The 16,497-nt window shown below is 38.7% G+C and overlaps 3 protein-coding genes and 1 pseudogene across 3 annotated transcripts; all 4 read left to right on the forward strand.

Annotated features, from left to right (window-relative positions):
- The first annotated feature begins 285 nt into the window (after window positions 1-285).
- Window positions 286-1,587, forward strand: LOC125779106 (carboxypeptidase N subunit 2-like). Its single transcript, XM_049459901.1, has 2 exons — window positions 286-361; window positions 548-1,587. Exons 1-2 carry the CDS (start codon window positions 286-288, stop codon window positions 1,585-1,587), a joined length of 1,116 nt encoding a protein of 371 aa, XP_049315858.1.
- Window positions 1,588-1,599: 12 nt separating this feature from the next.
- LOC125778733 (protein toll-like) lies at window positions 1,600-2,898 on the forward strand. Its single transcript, XM_049457880.1, has one exon. It carries the CDS (start codon window positions 1,655-1,657, stop codon window positions 2,858-2,860), a length of 1,206 nt encoding a protein of 401 aa, XP_049313837.1. The 5' UTR covers window positions 1,600-1,654; the 3' UTR covers window positions 2,861-2,898.
- Window positions 2,899-12,456: 9,558 nt separating this feature from the next.
- LOC125778739 (leucine-rich repeat-containing protein 15-like) lies at window positions 12,457-13,102 on the forward strand. The gene has a single exon (XM_049457894.1). It carries the CDS (start codon window positions 12,570-12,572, stop codon window positions 13,098-13,100), a length of 531 nt encoding a protein of 176 aa, XP_049313851.1. The 5' UTR covers window positions 12,457-12,569; the 3' UTR covers window positions 13,101-13,102.
- Window positions 13,103-13,145: 43 nt separating this feature from the next.
- Window positions 13,146-14,918, forward strand: LOC125778724 (protein toll-like; annotated as a pseudogene).
- The last annotated feature ends 1,579 nt before the right edge of the window (window positions 14,919-16,497 follow it).

Below are 16,497 nucleotides of genomic sequence, written 5' to 3' on the forward strand. Positions count from 1 at the left end.
GAGTGCTAAATGTGTTTGCGGTTTCACAAATATTTTTCTTGATAAAGAATCACAACACGATTTAAGCTTCTTAAAGCGTACCAATTCGATATTATATTTTAGTATTTCAGTAAGTGTAAGTGAGTTGGTCTGCAAGCCCGATTTATTGTGGAGGAAATAAAAAACAATAACAGCTAATTAATAAATATGAACAAACTGAAAGTACGCAATTTGTGTGTAATACTCGCCTATATACTAAGTCAACTGATCATAAACAACAAATTTCTGTTGGCGCACAATACCGAAATGAAGTTAATCAAAACTACTGTCGAACCAGTCTCCACTTGGGCCGCCGATTGCTTTAAGGATGAGAAGACTACTTGTAAGTGCTATAGAAATGGCGATTTATATTGCAGAATTGGCGAAGGACTCGATGATATTTACATCAGTTTTTATTCAGACTTGCGGAATCTGCTTGTAAGTTGTACGATGAACACAAAAACAAATATGGATTATCTACTCCAGCGCAAGTTTCAGTCAATTTTACCTAATACTCATTATTTCTTAGTGAAAAATTGCAAGAATTTTACACACGAACTCTATATAAATGGCAAAGTGCGGGAAATTTTAATAAAAATGCGTAAGCTGAATAAAGTAATACTAGTCTTTAACACTGACCTTGCTCCGAAACCAAAATTAAAAATTGGTTATCTGCTTCACCTACAACTGATTTTTAAATCAAATCGTAATGAAATCCGAGAAGCAGATATTATAAGCATACCAAATGACCTACTTTATAAGCAGAATCAACTGGAAACACTTACGCTTAACGTACAAGGTCTAAAAGACCAGTACATATCGCTGCAAAACTTGACGCGAGCTTACTTTAATAACTTCACTGCGCTGAGGCAACTTGACTTAGCCGGAAATAATATGAGAAGGTTGGCCACAAGCATCTTTGCAACGCTAACGCAATTGAGTGGTCTGAATTTGAGCCGTAATGAAATCCGGGAATTGCCCGAAAGTCTATTTGCATATCAGCGTCAACTTATCATACTGGATCTGAGTCACAATTTAATGGAATATTTAACGCCACACAATTTCGATCACACTCCTCGGCTATGGCAGTTGATACTTGGTGGCAATCAACTGCACGACACCACAAGTCTTATAGAAAATCTGAAATCACTGAATTGTCTACATAGGTTAGACGTAAGCCAGAACCAACTGAAAACTATACGTAGCACCGAGACTTCCGTTAATAGAGCACCAAGATTACTTACAAATTTTCGATACAACTATGAGTGCATGAGTTTGGCTTTAGCCGACGGTCTTAATTATATTACCAAGTTGCAACCAGAAATTTACGAAGGTGGCAAGATTAGCTCAACAGTAATCAATTTAAGTGGTAACCGTTTGCGCGAATTCACTTTAGATTGGCTTGTAGCAGCGAACACTCCATGCCCTTTTGAAATAAACCTAGAGCACAATCTGATTGAAAACATTTTTGCTTTACAAAATTCCAACGGTTCGAGTGCCGATTGCGCACCCGAAATCAAAATGACTGGTAATCCGATCGTGTGCGATTGTAAATTTGCTTGGATTTAACCAAACCAAACTAGTAAAAGATCTCGCGCAACTGGAACGTAATGAACTGTGTGCTTGGGAACCAGTAATGTGCCCGAGCGAATGCAATTGTTACACACAATTTGAATTTCTGCACATCAATTGCAAGGGTGCGCAACATATCGAACAGCTCCCACGCCCCGAGCAAGTTGGGCTCAAGAGTTCGGTACTCGATATTAGCAATAACAATTTCATTGCATTGCCGCTAAACACCACCTTCGGCTATGGTAACGTTTCGCAACTCAACGCGTCGTACAATAAAATCACGAGCATAAATATCAGTCAACTTCCAACCAATTTGACGGGTTTGGATCTACGAAATAATCGCTTAATATCTTTAAATGATGAGTTTTTGCGTACATATCTCAATGAGAGCACAAAACTACAATTTCTCTATCTAAGTGAAAATCCTTGGATTTGCGACTGTTCCACGCTACAACTGCTGTACACCATACGTACACATCGGACACGCATACCAGATGCCGATCAGTTACTCTGTGTTAATCAGCCGAACGATACACTCCTAATGGCAAATGTGAGAGAATTGTGTCCAACTCCTGTTGCTGTTGAATATAATCAGTATTTGATTGCAACTGTGATTAGTGTATTGTTAACCGTTGTTATTTTTCTTTGCATTATCGCACTCTTCTATAAATATAAATTAGAAGTGGAAGTCTGGTTATATAGCCACAACATATTGAGATGTTGCATTCGCGAATGTGAGCTAGATAAGCATAAAACATTCGATGCGTTTATTTCATATGCACACCAGGATGCTGACTTCGTCAACCATACATTGCTGCCGCGACTCGAACAGTGCAAACCACCATTTCGTGTATGCACGCACGAACGCAATTGGCTGGCTGGCGCTTATATACCTGAACAAATCATCGAATCGGTGGAACAGTCGCGTCGGACGATCATTGTGCTCTCGCAGCACTTCATCGAGTCGGATTGGGCGCGCATGGAGTTTCGCACAGCGCATCAGTGCTCGTTGAACGAAGGTCGTGCGCGCATAATAATGATTAAATATGGAGAAATATCGAACAGTGAGTTATTGGACAGAGAACTAAAGGCATATTTGGATATGAATACATATCTGGATTGGCAAGACGTCAGATTTTGGGACAAATTACGCTACGCCATGCCACATAAAGTGGGTGTAGAGAGGAATTCCGATATGCTAAAAACTAGCGGCAGAATGTATGTTATGGGACAAGTTGAGATGAATCGTTTGGCTGACGACATTGTTTAAATTTATCACGTTTGGTTTGTGGTCAAGCAGTTGGTTGCAGAATGGTAAGATTTTTCACAAATTCGTTTACATATATTTATTAAAATACAAATATATTGCATTTAATTGCAGTTTCTTAGTGAAATCTTCCGATTCTTCTGTGGCACAAAGTTATTCAAAATCTTGCTACTAAGAGAAAGATGGAGTTAATCTTGGCCAACATGCTTACCGGGCAGTGGTGATCTCACAAACTCTTCAATTCCATTTTATTATATTTTAAGTAACTATTTAATAAATGATCCTGTATATTTAATTAAATAACACACAATGATATCTGTGTATATATTTCTGCAAAACGTATTTACCTAAATACTTTAACTAGAAAGAAAGCGTAAGTTCGAGTGCAATGGGATATTTTATGAATAGCCTTGAAAGGTGCAATGAGGAATAGTGCTGTTAGGTGCTGACCAAAATTTAGGTTAAACAAGTAATGAGGGCACCTACTGAGGTAGCGGAGATATTTACTATTTACTACTTTTTACATTTGTATAAAGTACCGTAACTAAATACAAAGCTAATATATAGAACTGTATTTTGGCACAGGTGTAATCTCACTAGGTATCTACGAAGTAAAAGTTTTGAAAAAGTGGTCGCGGCCCCGATCTCTGTTTGCTTTAATGTACCGCCCACTTTGCGGTGACACCACTAATCTTGGGACTCAACTGACTGATTTCAATCAAAATCAAGATTCTTATGTTCTATAAAAATGGGCGAAATCGGACAACAACCACGCCTACTTCACATATAAATACACATACATTTTAATTCCATTTTATTCTTTCACTTTCCAGTGTAATACACATAAAAAGCAATTAAAGTAACAGGATAAAACTTTGCTGGAATAATGGCTTAAGGAGCTATAATAGTGTAACGCATGAAAAATTAGGCGATTTTCGTGAATTTTTTTAAAAGAAAGTATTATCTTTTAAGTCGCTCCATATACTTTCTGCCCTTCCTGATGGGATATAATTTATTTTGTCATTAATTTCACTTTCAAATAGGCGTTTCACACTTTCGTCGAGAAAAAGAACTGTGTACTATCATTGTCATATGACATGCTGTGAAGTATACTTCCCCTTGGCTTCTGGAGGGTTTACTCTTTTCCATCGTTACACATTTATAAAGCGAACCGCTTGATACAAGTATAGACATCCGCTTTCAGCCGTACTTATAGTAACAGACGCTGATATATTGTGGATTGCTTTTAGCTTCGATATTCACCATCGACCTTACCGGCATGGGTGGCCCTACTGGTAGCTACGCTACCGCCAGCATCGCTCTTTGGATCATTATATCTACTGAGCCCCCTCATCCTGCCAAGATAGCAAATCCCCGAGGGGATATAAGTACATACATACATTTATATATATTATTTCCTTGGCACATTTGTCTGTATATTTACGAAAGCAAATACGAGCTATATAAAGGACGCATCTTTTCGCATCTCCGCTGTCACGGGCAACCAATGGCCGAAGCTCACGTTTTGTCAAAGAGTTAATGCATCGAAACACTGTCGCGACGACAAAGCGTCACAACATTGTGTTGTTGGTAGAAAATCGGAGCTGTGCCGAAAAACTCAAACGAAGGAACGCCGATTGTCACTGCTTCCCTTGCCGCTGTAACAGCTTCGCCTACAAATGTGCATAAATATGTATGTATGTATATGTATGAGCGTGAATACATATTGACGCAAATTTTTGCTAGTCACGGAGAAATATTTTAGAATTGACAAATATTATAAATCGACAACAGCTATGTTGCCACTTTTTCACTTCTTTCTTAGAACAAAATCCCGAAAGTTGTTCAAATTATGATTATTAGCTTTTGCCAACGTCGCGAAAAGACGCTTGCTGGCAAAGGCAAGCGCGGGGAGATGCTACGGCGTTTTTTGTTTTATGAATGAAGCGATGTCGCTTGTGGAATATGCGCCTGCGTTTATGAATGAAATCGTTTTTGTTTTCAAAATTTACTACAAATGCTTCTGGTATTTGAGACAATTGTTGTTTTTGTAGAACAATCTTTCAATTTTTTGTTGGTGGCATATTTACGTGTGTACGCATATGTATGTATGTTTGTATGCTTGTGCATTATTTGTTCGGCAGTGTATACAAATATACGTATGTACATATAAGTATATATGAATGTATCAACACGCACATTTACAAATACATACATATGTATATTGATAAGTGATAACATCAAGACTTGAATTTCTGAACACATGCGTATACAATACATACATTCATATGAGAGTGTGCAGAGACATACGATTAATATGATAGAAGATGTACATATTTATAAGAACATAAGTATATTGTTGTGATAAATATAATTTCTATTAGTAAGAAATATGTACGAGTATAATACAAAAAATTTATTAGTAGAGTATACTATATAAAAATCAAATAAAATTATTAAATATGCAAGTCCAAACTAACTATAAATATTATAATGCATGCATTCATACAAAATTATACTCATATCTTAAAACGGCAAATCGAATTTCCTTACATTCGTACATTGCGTATGAAGGGAATTCCCTGGTTGAAAGCTAACACGAAGCATGAAAGCATGATAATGGTGTTAATGTTATTTCTCTTCATATTCACGGATTGAGTATGTGAGAGAACTGTAAACAATGTTAGTATTGTATTTCACAGCGTGAATTCTGTGCTTGTGAGGTGAATTCCGTACTTCAATTCTAACAAATATTCGGTATCGAACCTGCACCTTCTCTATGTTTTAAGTTCTCTGGCTAAACTTATTAGAGGGCGGGGCCAAGTCCACTTTTCGAAACTTTTTTTCCACAGTTGCAAATTGCTACAGAGATGTCCTGTGTCTGATTTTATTACTTAATTAAGTGCTAAGATATGGCACTTTAAACTTTTTCCGTTAATGCCGATTTGTGGGCGTGGCAGTGGTCCAGTTACCCCCAGCTTCGAACTCGTAATTTTTTTGTACTTAGAAATCCGTATACCAAGCGTTGCATCAAGCGACAACCTTTAAACATGAATACTAATCTTTTGAAGTATAATACTTAACTAATGTAAATGCATTAATTTTATAGTAAATATTTGAATTAAAATGTTAAAGTTCAGTTTATATAAAATACTCACCCTAATAATACTGTTTTATATACTCACCATAACTTTCTACCATAATGTAACGAAATGTATTGTACTTACCCCTTTTCGTAAATACATACTTACGCGTCCCGTTAGATCATAAAATTTCTATAATAAACAAATCAATTGTGTAAGAAGAGTAATCGCGATCAGTCGTTTATATTTTTCGGTACAGGCAATCTAGTTTTCACGCATTCTCAAGTGACTAATTTTTCTCAAAACAGCCTAAAATTTTTCATGGCGCCCGAGTAGGGACTCAATACGTGATAAAAGTTTAACAAATAATAATAACAATTTTTGTGCATATCGTATTTTCGTAAATAAAATTTTAGGTTTCAATTGCCAGTGCGCGTCTCGCTTCTCGACAATTGTCGGTTGTCGTCGGCTAACTAAAAGTGAAAAATGTTTTTTGATTTCATGTTTCTTCGCAAAACCAGGTTTGCCATATTCGCATTTTATTGAAAAAACGTATTAAAAATTTGTACTAGATTTCTGTAGAGCTGCATACTAGGGTGAGTAGAGGAAATAATAATTCAATATGAAGAAAAATACATTTAGTGCATATACATAAAATTATGTATGCGCCGAGAAAAAGGCTTTTATTCTAAGTGCATCTAAATTTGAGAAAATTTATGAAAAAGATGTAGATTTTGATTGTGATCTTTATTTCTGAATCAGATGGATTCACCAGCGCTATTCGATGAAACCTATTTGGAGGAATGCCCAACATTTCATTAGTTCTTTGAGAGTTTGGTTCACAATGATCCAAATATATCAGATATTGAAAAATTTAACCATCTGGTTAATTGTCTATCTGGAGAGGCTTTGGGTACGGTAAAAGCATTTCAAATGTCGGATGAAAATTATCCGAAGGCGTTGGCAAGTCTCAAAAAAGTTTACGATAATAAATTGTTGATAATTTTCAATACAATTTCGAAACTTTTTGAGTTGCCAACTATACAAAAGCCATCGGCACCCTCAATGCTATCGCTGGGCGATGAGAAATCAATTGCCATTGCGATAATCATACACATAAGTTAGGTTAGGTTAGATGGCTGATCAAAGATCGCACGTGGACTAATAGATGTAGTCCTTTGTGATGCCATAGAAAATAGAACTCCTGTGTTCGTACTTACAGATCGGCAAAACGCGTAGTTGTCAATACAAATTTGCAAAGGCGCTTAATATCTACACCCACCGGTAGGATATCTGAAAGTATGTGCCCCCAAGTATCTAAGTCTTGACCTCCCAAATACGGGCAGTCAAGAAGGAAGTGCTGGCTAGTTTCTGCCATATCTTCTTCCAAGCAGCTTCTGCATACGGCGTCCGGTAAGATTCCCAGTCTTACAGCATGTGTGCCAATAGGGCAGTGACCCGTCAAGAGCCCCACTATTAAAGAGAGGCTAGCCTTACTGAGGGCAAAGAGATCGCTAGATCTCCTACGATCTATCTTGGACCAGAATGCTTTTGCGACCGCGCAAGTGACAATGCTGGCCCAGCGTTGACCAAGCATCTGCGAGGCCCAACTATCCAGTAGTAGAACACAAGAGGACAAGGAGCACCGACCCATTCCCATTCTACAGATAGCGACTCTAGGGTGCCTTTCCTTGCTAGCTCATCAGCTTTGCAGTTACCTGCTGTTCCGCTGTGGCCCGGTACCCATACAAGTCTAATAATAAATACTGTCGCCGCCAGGGTCAGTGACGCCAGACACTCCTCGAACAGCTCATACACATGGTCATGACAAAAGTTGACTTTGCTACCCGATCAAAGTGGAAGGAACAGCTGGGTTACGACAAGCTACCATTGTGGAAGGACTGTGAAGCTACTCTGAATAGAAGATTTCAGCAATTATCAGCATAACGAGCGTCATGTTCGAGAACGAAACCCGGAGCTGCAATCAGCACGAGTCATATGACAGGAACCAAATCGGACAGAACCAAACCATAGTTAGTAGCTGCAAATACAAAGCAGCCTCTTTGTCAACAGTGTAAATCAAAGGGCCACTACACCTTTAAAACTTTCTCTGTGCAACAGAGATTTGAGTATGTCAAATTGGGGCTTCGTATGCATAAATTGTTTGCGTAAGGGACATACGGTCTTCAAGTGCAGAGCGGATCGATGTCGTGTGTGCAATCGATCCCATCATACGTTACTGCACCAGTATCCCGTTTCCTTTACTGCGGAATCTCATCAGCAACCAACAACAACTACACACTTATCGTCTATGGATTAAGTAGTCCGAAAATTCTGAGCTCTGGAGGAACTTCCTTTAGAAATATGTGGCAACAAGTTCACACCAGAACAAAATAGTGTGCACAATTTTTCGTTAACACAACTGAAGTATTGCCTTCAGGACGGCTTCAGGTTAGATTGCCCTTTAAACGGTTACTCCTATGAAACCGCAGTTCGGCGGTTTCAGGTTCTGAAGAGGAAAGCATTGAAGGATCCAGAACTTCGTAAAATGTATGTATATGGACTTTATAAATGAATATATAACATTGTGCTACATGAGTCCAACGAGCACTAAGATCCCGAGTGAGCCACGCTATTTCAATATTAAATTACATGCTGTCTTTAATGCATCGAGTCGATCTTCAACTCAAATAGCATTGAATGAACTTTTGATGGTAGGTCCAACCATCCAAGGAGAGTTATACTCAACGCTCGCTCGTTTACGCTTACATACATAAATATGTACTAACATCGGACATTACTAAAATGTATCGCCAAATAATTATGCATGAAGAAGATAGAAATTGTTAATCTATTGTGTGGAGTGATCTCCTTCAGAGCAAATACAAACTTTTCGATTTTACACCGTAACTTACGGCACTGCGCCTGCACCATTTCTCGTAATACGGTGTTTGCAATTGCTCAGTGATGCCAATACAATGAAATATCCCCTCGGTTCATTGGCCATTAAAAGAGACATTTATGTTCATGATTTATTAACAAGATCCGATAATTTCGAGTCTCTAGATCTTTTGAGAAGTGAGGTAATTAAAATATTAAACTCGGCCGGATTCACCTTAAGGAAATGACATTGAACAGTCATTAAGCTTCAATGACAAAAATTCCACTAAAACGTTGGGAATCCATTGGTTGCCGAAAGAGGATTTGTTTCGAGTTCGTTTTAGATGACAATTTTTGTGATCTGCGAGCCACTAAACGAAACATATTGTCAGTTTCTCTTCACCTTTTCGATCCTCTTGGATTATTAGCCCTACTAGGTACCAAAGAAAAAATCTTATTGCAAGAGCTTTGGATTCAAAAACTAGATTGGGATGAGTCAATTTCATTGAGCCTCGACACCAGTTGGCAGAATTTTAAACCCAACCCAATGCAGCTTTCAACAATTATCATTTCTCGTTACATAAACGTATAGTCGAGTACCATCTGCCAAATACATGGCTTCAATAAGGGCGTGCGGATGCTCGACACCAGTTGGCAGAATTTTAAACCCAACCCAATGCAGCTTTCAACAATTATCATTTCTCGTTACATAAACGTATAGTCGAGTACCATCTGCCAAATACATGGCTTCAATAAGGGCGTGCGGATGCTGAATATATATACGAGGCCAATCTACTAGTGGTATTAAATTTATGCCACTTACTGCAAAGTCTAGAGTGGGTCCGCTGAAGACCAAAACTCTTCCGCGTCTTGAGCTCTGGGCAGCACATCTTCTTTCAAAAATATGGTCAAGAGTAGCGCCTATGTTTAATCGACATTTCGACAAAATTACATTTTGGACAGACTCTGAAATAGTTTTACATTGAATGAAAACACACCCTACCTCACCACTAAGCTTCGTCGCAGTTAGATTGCCCGAAATGCAAGAGGTGATTGACAAAGCGCATTGGCGGCATGTGCCAATAAAACAAAATTTTGTGGATCAAGTATCTTGGGGTTGTCACGTGGACGAATTGAATAATTCGATAGGTTTTGGCGGTTCACAGTTCCGCATAGAAGACCTGAAGATACTCACTTCCAGCTCTCCCTAGAAGACGAAGCATTAGAGAAGAAGAAAACTAATTTTACACTAACTATAAATGTGAAAGATAACACAAAGATAATCAGAAATTGCTTCGTGTGGTCGCATATTTACTACAATGGATCAGTTCTTCAATCAATCCGTTCTTGCATGAGTATTCGGATATGTCGCTTTCACCCAAATTAATCCGAGTAGGAGATGAAAGCACACACTGCTTTCATTACAAGCCGAAGCTGCAAACCCAAATACTGGGAAACTTGCTAGTTGAAAGACTTCGAGCGCTACGCCCTTTCCTTATATTTAGCGTAGATTTTTGGTCGAGCACCCGTGAAAACTTATATCGCAGTTTTTGTGTGCCTTTACTCCGAATTAGTTTCTGACTTATCGACTAATTCATTTACATATTTTCACCCGAAAGGGGTTCACTGGTCGCCGAATGATTCTGCAGAAGATATTCAGCGACTACGCAAACAACTTCGTCGGCGCCAACCGCAAGCTGCACGAGGTGAAGGAGGCATTTTTAGCTCGTTAGTGAAGGCATTCGCAGCAGAAGAAGAATTCAGCTTCACCTTCATACCACCCAGGGCACCCACACTTCGGCGCATTATGGGAGGCCGCGGTGAAATCCGCCAAACATCTAGTTGTTCGCGCACTCGGCAACGCTCTTCTCACCGCAGAAGAGCTGTCAACAGTACTAGCCGAAGTGGAAGCCATTCTCTATTCGCGTCCACTAGCACCCTTGAGCCAGGACACTAACGATGGAGAAGCCCTACCTCCAGCACAACTACTGATCGGTTGCCCGCTTCGAGCACAGCCACCAGCTCAATTGCCAGCGGACCTAATTCGTTGTCTCAAGCAACAGTTTTGGCAGCAGTGGTCGAAAACATATCCCACGAGCCTTCAGGAGCGCAACAAATGGCTACATCTGGAGCGGAATTTGCGGCCGGCGATCCAGTCATCAAACACGAAGACAACACAACACCGCAGCAGCGGGTACTATGAGGTGTCGTCGCAATTGCAGAAGAGCAAGACGACAAGGTGCGAGCCATAAGCTCGCCCTGCTACCCATCAACGTTGAAGGATCATGATCCTGTCAAGGTGGCCGGTGTTCCGTCAAGCGACATCCTTTAAACTACTACTACTATTACAAAATTTTTGAAGTATTATACTAAACTAATGTAAATGAATTAGTTTTGTATTAAATATTTGAATTAAAATGTTAAAGTTTCATTTATATAAAATACTCACCATAATGTAACGAAATGTATTCTACTTACCCCTTTTGGTAAATACATACTTACGCGTCCCGTTAGGTTAAGGTTTAGGCTAAGTCATAAAATTCCTGGAATAAAGAATTCAATTGGTTAGAAGAGCAATCGCGATCGGTCAGTTATACTTTTCGGTGCAGGCAATTTAGTTTTCACACATTCTCAAGTGACTAATTTTTCTCAAAAAAGTTTGAGATTTTTCACCAAGTTTCATCGAAAATTTTACTCAAGTTTCAGCTTTCATGGACGGAAGGATGAACTGAGACATCCTGCCGGATTTCTATTATTCTCTTCATCCTGATCATTTTTGTATAACCCTATATCTATCTCGGTTAGTTTTAGGTGTTACGTACAACCGTTATGTGAACTAAACTATCGTACTCTCTAGCAACATATTGCGAGAGTATTCAAACGAATAAAATTAGAGAACAAATTGCAAAAGCGCATATGGCTGATCTTCTGAAATTTTGATTTTAAAAATAAATATTTTCCAAAAATAATATTTATTGCGAAACGTCGTTAGCTAGTTATTTTATAACATTCATGATTTGTATCTCAAATATTTGTATTATATTGAAATCATTCTAATAAAATTCTATCTTAATTTTTAGCGATTTGACTGGTGTTTAAAAAGGTTTTAACCAAAAATATTCACCTCCTTACGAGAGAATAAGCTCTTCTTATATTACTAGAGCAACAAACAAATTATCGCACACTGGCGAGTGCATAGAGATACATAAGTGCTTGCTTGATAAGGAATTAAAACACAATTTAAGTTTCTTAAAGCGTATCAATTCGATATTATATTTTAGTATTTCAGTAAGTGTAAGTGAGTTGGTCTGCAAGCCCGATTTATTGTGGAGAAATATGAAAACAGAAAATTAATAAATATGAACAAACTAAAAGTACGCAATTTGTGTGTAATACTCACCTATATACTAAGTCAATTGATCATATATAACAAATTTCTGTTGGTGCAAAATACCGAAATGAAGTTTATCAAAACTACTTTTGAACCAGTCTCCACTTGGCCCCCCGATTGCTATAGGGATGAGAAGACTACTTGTGACTGTTATGGAAATGGCGATTTCCGTTGTACAATTTTAGACGATGATATTAACATATATTTTTCTTCAAACTTACGGAATCTGTATGTAACTTGTAACATAAACACAATAACTAATATCGATTATCTACTCGAGCGTAAATTTCATTCAATTTTACTTAAAACACGTAAATTAAATGTGATAGGTTGCAAGAGATTTACACACGAAATCTATATGAATGACAAAGTGCGGGAAATTCTAATAAAAATATATGAACTGAATAAAGTAATAATAGTCTTTAACACTGACCTTGCTGCAGAACCAACGGAAGATTATGGTCAAATCATGGATGTGGTTCACCTACAATTGATTATTAAATCAAATCGTAATGAAATCGGGGAAGAAGATATTATAAGCATACCCACTGACAAATTTCCTGAGGGCGACCAACTGGAAACACTTACGCTTAGCGTACAAGGTCTAAGAAACCAGTACATATCGCTGCAAAACTTGACGCAAACATTCTTTAAAAAATTCCGTGCCCTCAGACAGCTTGACTTAGCAGGAAATAATATGAAAATGTTGGACGCCAACATCTTTGCAGCGCAAACAAAATTGAATAGTCTGAATTTGAGTCGTAATGAAATCCGGGAATTGCCCGAAAGTCTGTTTGAATATCAGCGTCAACTTCTTATACTGGATCTGAGTCATAATTCATTGACATATCTAACGCCACACCTTTTCGATGACACTCCTTGGCTATAGCAGTTGAAACTAGGTGGCAATCAACTGCACGACACCACAAATATTATGGAAAATCTGAAACCGTTGCATTATCTACATGGGCTAGACCAACTGCAAAACCAACTGCAAACTATCTGGAGCACCAATACTTCCATCAATAGAACGCCAAGGTTACTTAAAAATTTTCTATACAGCTATAAGGGCATGACTTTGGATTTAGCTGACGGTCTTAAATATATTACCAAGTTGCAACCAGAAAATTACAATGGTGGCAAGATTAACTCAACAGTAATCAATTTTAGTGGCAATCGTCTGCGCGAATTCACTTTGGATTGGCTTGAGGCAGCGAACATTACATGCCCTTTTGAAATAAACCTAGAGCACAATCTGATTGAAAACATTTTTGCTTTACAAAATTTCTTCAGTGCAACTGCCGATTGTGCGCCCGAAGTCAAAATGACTGGTAATCCGATCGTGTGCGATTGTAAATTGGCTTGGATTTACAGTGAAAACTATCGTTCGCTGTTCAATGGTTTGCAGTGCATTCAGACGTCAACCAAACTAGTAAAAGATCTCGCGCAGCTGGAACGTAAAGAACTGTGTACTTTGGAACCAGTAATGTGCCCGAGCGAATGCAACTGTTACACACAATTTGAATTCCTGCACATCAATTGCAAGGGTGCGCAACATATCGAACAGCTCCCTCGCCCCGAGCAAGTTGGGCTCAAGAGTTCGGTACTCGACATTAGCAATAACAATTTCATTGTATTGCCGTTAAACACCACCTTCGGCTATGGTAACGTTTCGCAACTCAACGCGTCGTACAATAAAATCACGAGCATAAATATCAGTCAACTGCCAACCAATTTGACTGTTTTGGATCTACGAAATAATCGCTTAAAATCTCTAAATGATGAATTTTTACGTACATACCTAAATGACAGCTTAAAACTACAATTTCTCTATCTAAGTGAAAATCCTTGGTTTTGCAACTGTTCCACGCTGCAACTGCTGTACACCATACGAACACATCGGACACGCATACCCGATGCCGACCAGTTACTCTGTGTTAATCTGCCGAACGATACACTCCTAATGGCAAATGTGATAGAATTGTGTTCAACTCCTGTCACTGCTGAATACTATCAGTACTTGAATACAACTCTGATTAGTGTGTGGTTAACAATTATTATTTCACTTTGCATTATCGCACTCTTCTACAAATATAAATTAGAAGTGGAAGTCTGGTTGTATAGCCACAACATATTGAGATGTTGCATTCGCGAATGTGTGCTGGATAAGCATAAAACATTCGATGCGTTTATTTCGTATGCACACCAGGATGCAGACTTCGTCAACCATACATTGCTGCCGCGACTCGAACAGTGCGAACCACCATTTTGTGTATGGACGCACGAACGCAATTGGCTGGCTGGCGCATATATACCCGAACAAATCATCGAATCGGTGGAACAGTCGCGTCGGACGATCATTGTGCTCTCGCAGCACTTCATCGAGTCGGATTGGGCGCGTATGGAGTTTCGCACAGCGCATCAGTGCTCGTTGAACGAGGGTCGTGCGCGCAAAATAATGATTAAATATGGAGAAATCTCAAAAAGTGAGCTATTGGACAGAGAGCTAAAGGCATATTTGGATATGAATACATATCTGGATTGGCAAGACGTCAGATTTTGGGACAAATTACGCTACGCCATGCCACATAAAGTGGGTGTAGAGAGGAATACCGATATGCTAAGAATTAACGGCAGAATGTATGTTATGGGACAAGTTGAGATGAATCGTTTGGGTGACGACATTGTTTAAATTTGTCACAGTTGGTTTGTGGTCTAGCAATTGGTTGCAGAATGGTAAGATTTATAACAAATACATTTTTATATATGTACGAAAATACAAATATATTACAATTAATTGCAGTTACTTCATCAATATTCAAAATGTCGCTACTAAGAGAAAGATGGAGATAATCTTGGCCAACGCTTGCCAAGCAGTGGTAATCGCACAAACTCTTCAATCCCATTTTATTATATTGCAAGTAACTATTTAATAAATTTTCCTGTTGAATACATTAAAAAGCACAAAATGATATCTGTTTATATAATTCTGCAAAAATTATTTACTTAAATACTTAATCAAACCGTCGCTGGGAAACTGCTGCAACAAGACCAGAGAGTCTTGGGAGAGAGCTGAAGTCAGACCGCCGCTTGGCGTGCAAAACTGTGGAACTCTACGGTGATAAGCATGCTGAGCAGCATGCTAAAACACTCGGACGTGGACGACATGGACGGTGAACTATCGCTTCTGGAGGAGAGTCTGGAAGATGAAATTTTTCCAGATTAACCTCCATCCGCTAATTTACTCTTTCGTGTTGGGCAGCCGACGGAGCCGACGTCATCCAGATTCAGGAACCCTGACTGAATAGTAACGGCATCTCTCGATTGTAAACGAGGAGCTGTAAGCTGCTGGTGACCAACGATGCAGGTAGAAACAGAGTCTGCATGATGGTCCAAAATGAATTAATGGTATTTCTTTTACCTAATTTTAGCAACGTACTGACGGCAGCATTGGAGTGTGACGCTGGAGATGTCTCGCTAATTTCTGTGTACATTCTGCATGACGACGAAGTGAAACCACCTCCCGAACTGTTGAAGAAGACCTTGGCTGGGTGAATGAGATGCGTTTTTTCACTGGCGGACACGATTTTTCATGTTTGGATCATCTGAAACACAAAAGCCTATTTTTTCTTAAAAAGTACGTGAATGGTTATTACCTCCACTAATTAACGTTTTTTTTTTTTAATTTTTCCACATACTTTTTATATACATTTTTTCATAACATTGTCAATAAATTATAAAAAATTATGAATCTAGTAGGGGCAATAGCCAGGCGTTTTTGGAGCATTAAAAAAAATTAAGAAAGTCGGTTGAGCAGTTCGACCGGAATCAAGTCCGCCAGTTTCAAAAAGTGTGTTTTGAGAAAAGCGCGTTTAAAGTTTGAGTTGTGCCCTCCGAGCGCTCCGATCCTCTAGCGGTATTATATAGCTGAAAATATGCCTTATTACGTTCAAAGAAGTTCCAAATATTCAATCGCGTACTTTTTCTTAAAAAAATTCACGAAAATCCTCTAATTTTTCATGCGTTACACTGGTATAGTTCCTTTTCCTATACATTCGCTCAGTGCGAATATTATAGGAACTACTCTGCTTATGGACGAAATCGGATGATATAACGGCACTGTTCAAAACTGCTAAAAGCGCGATAAATCAATAGCTAAATGCACCAGAGACGCAAAAATTTCCCGCCGGGATGACGCGGTTTTATGGGACCGGGGTAAAAATTGGACGATGGGTGTGGCACCGCCTACTTTTTAGTAAAATCCCATATCTCGGTACCTGACCTAC

The sequence above is a fragment of the Bactrocera dorsalis genome, chromosome 1 (assembly GCF_023373825.1).
Source record: "Bactrocera dorsalis isolate Fly_Bdor chromosome 1, ASM2337382v1, whole genome shotgun sequence".
NCBI classification, from domain to species: domain Eukaryota; kingdom Metazoa; phylum Arthropoda; class Insecta; order Diptera; family Tephritidae; genus Bactrocera; species Bactrocera dorsalis.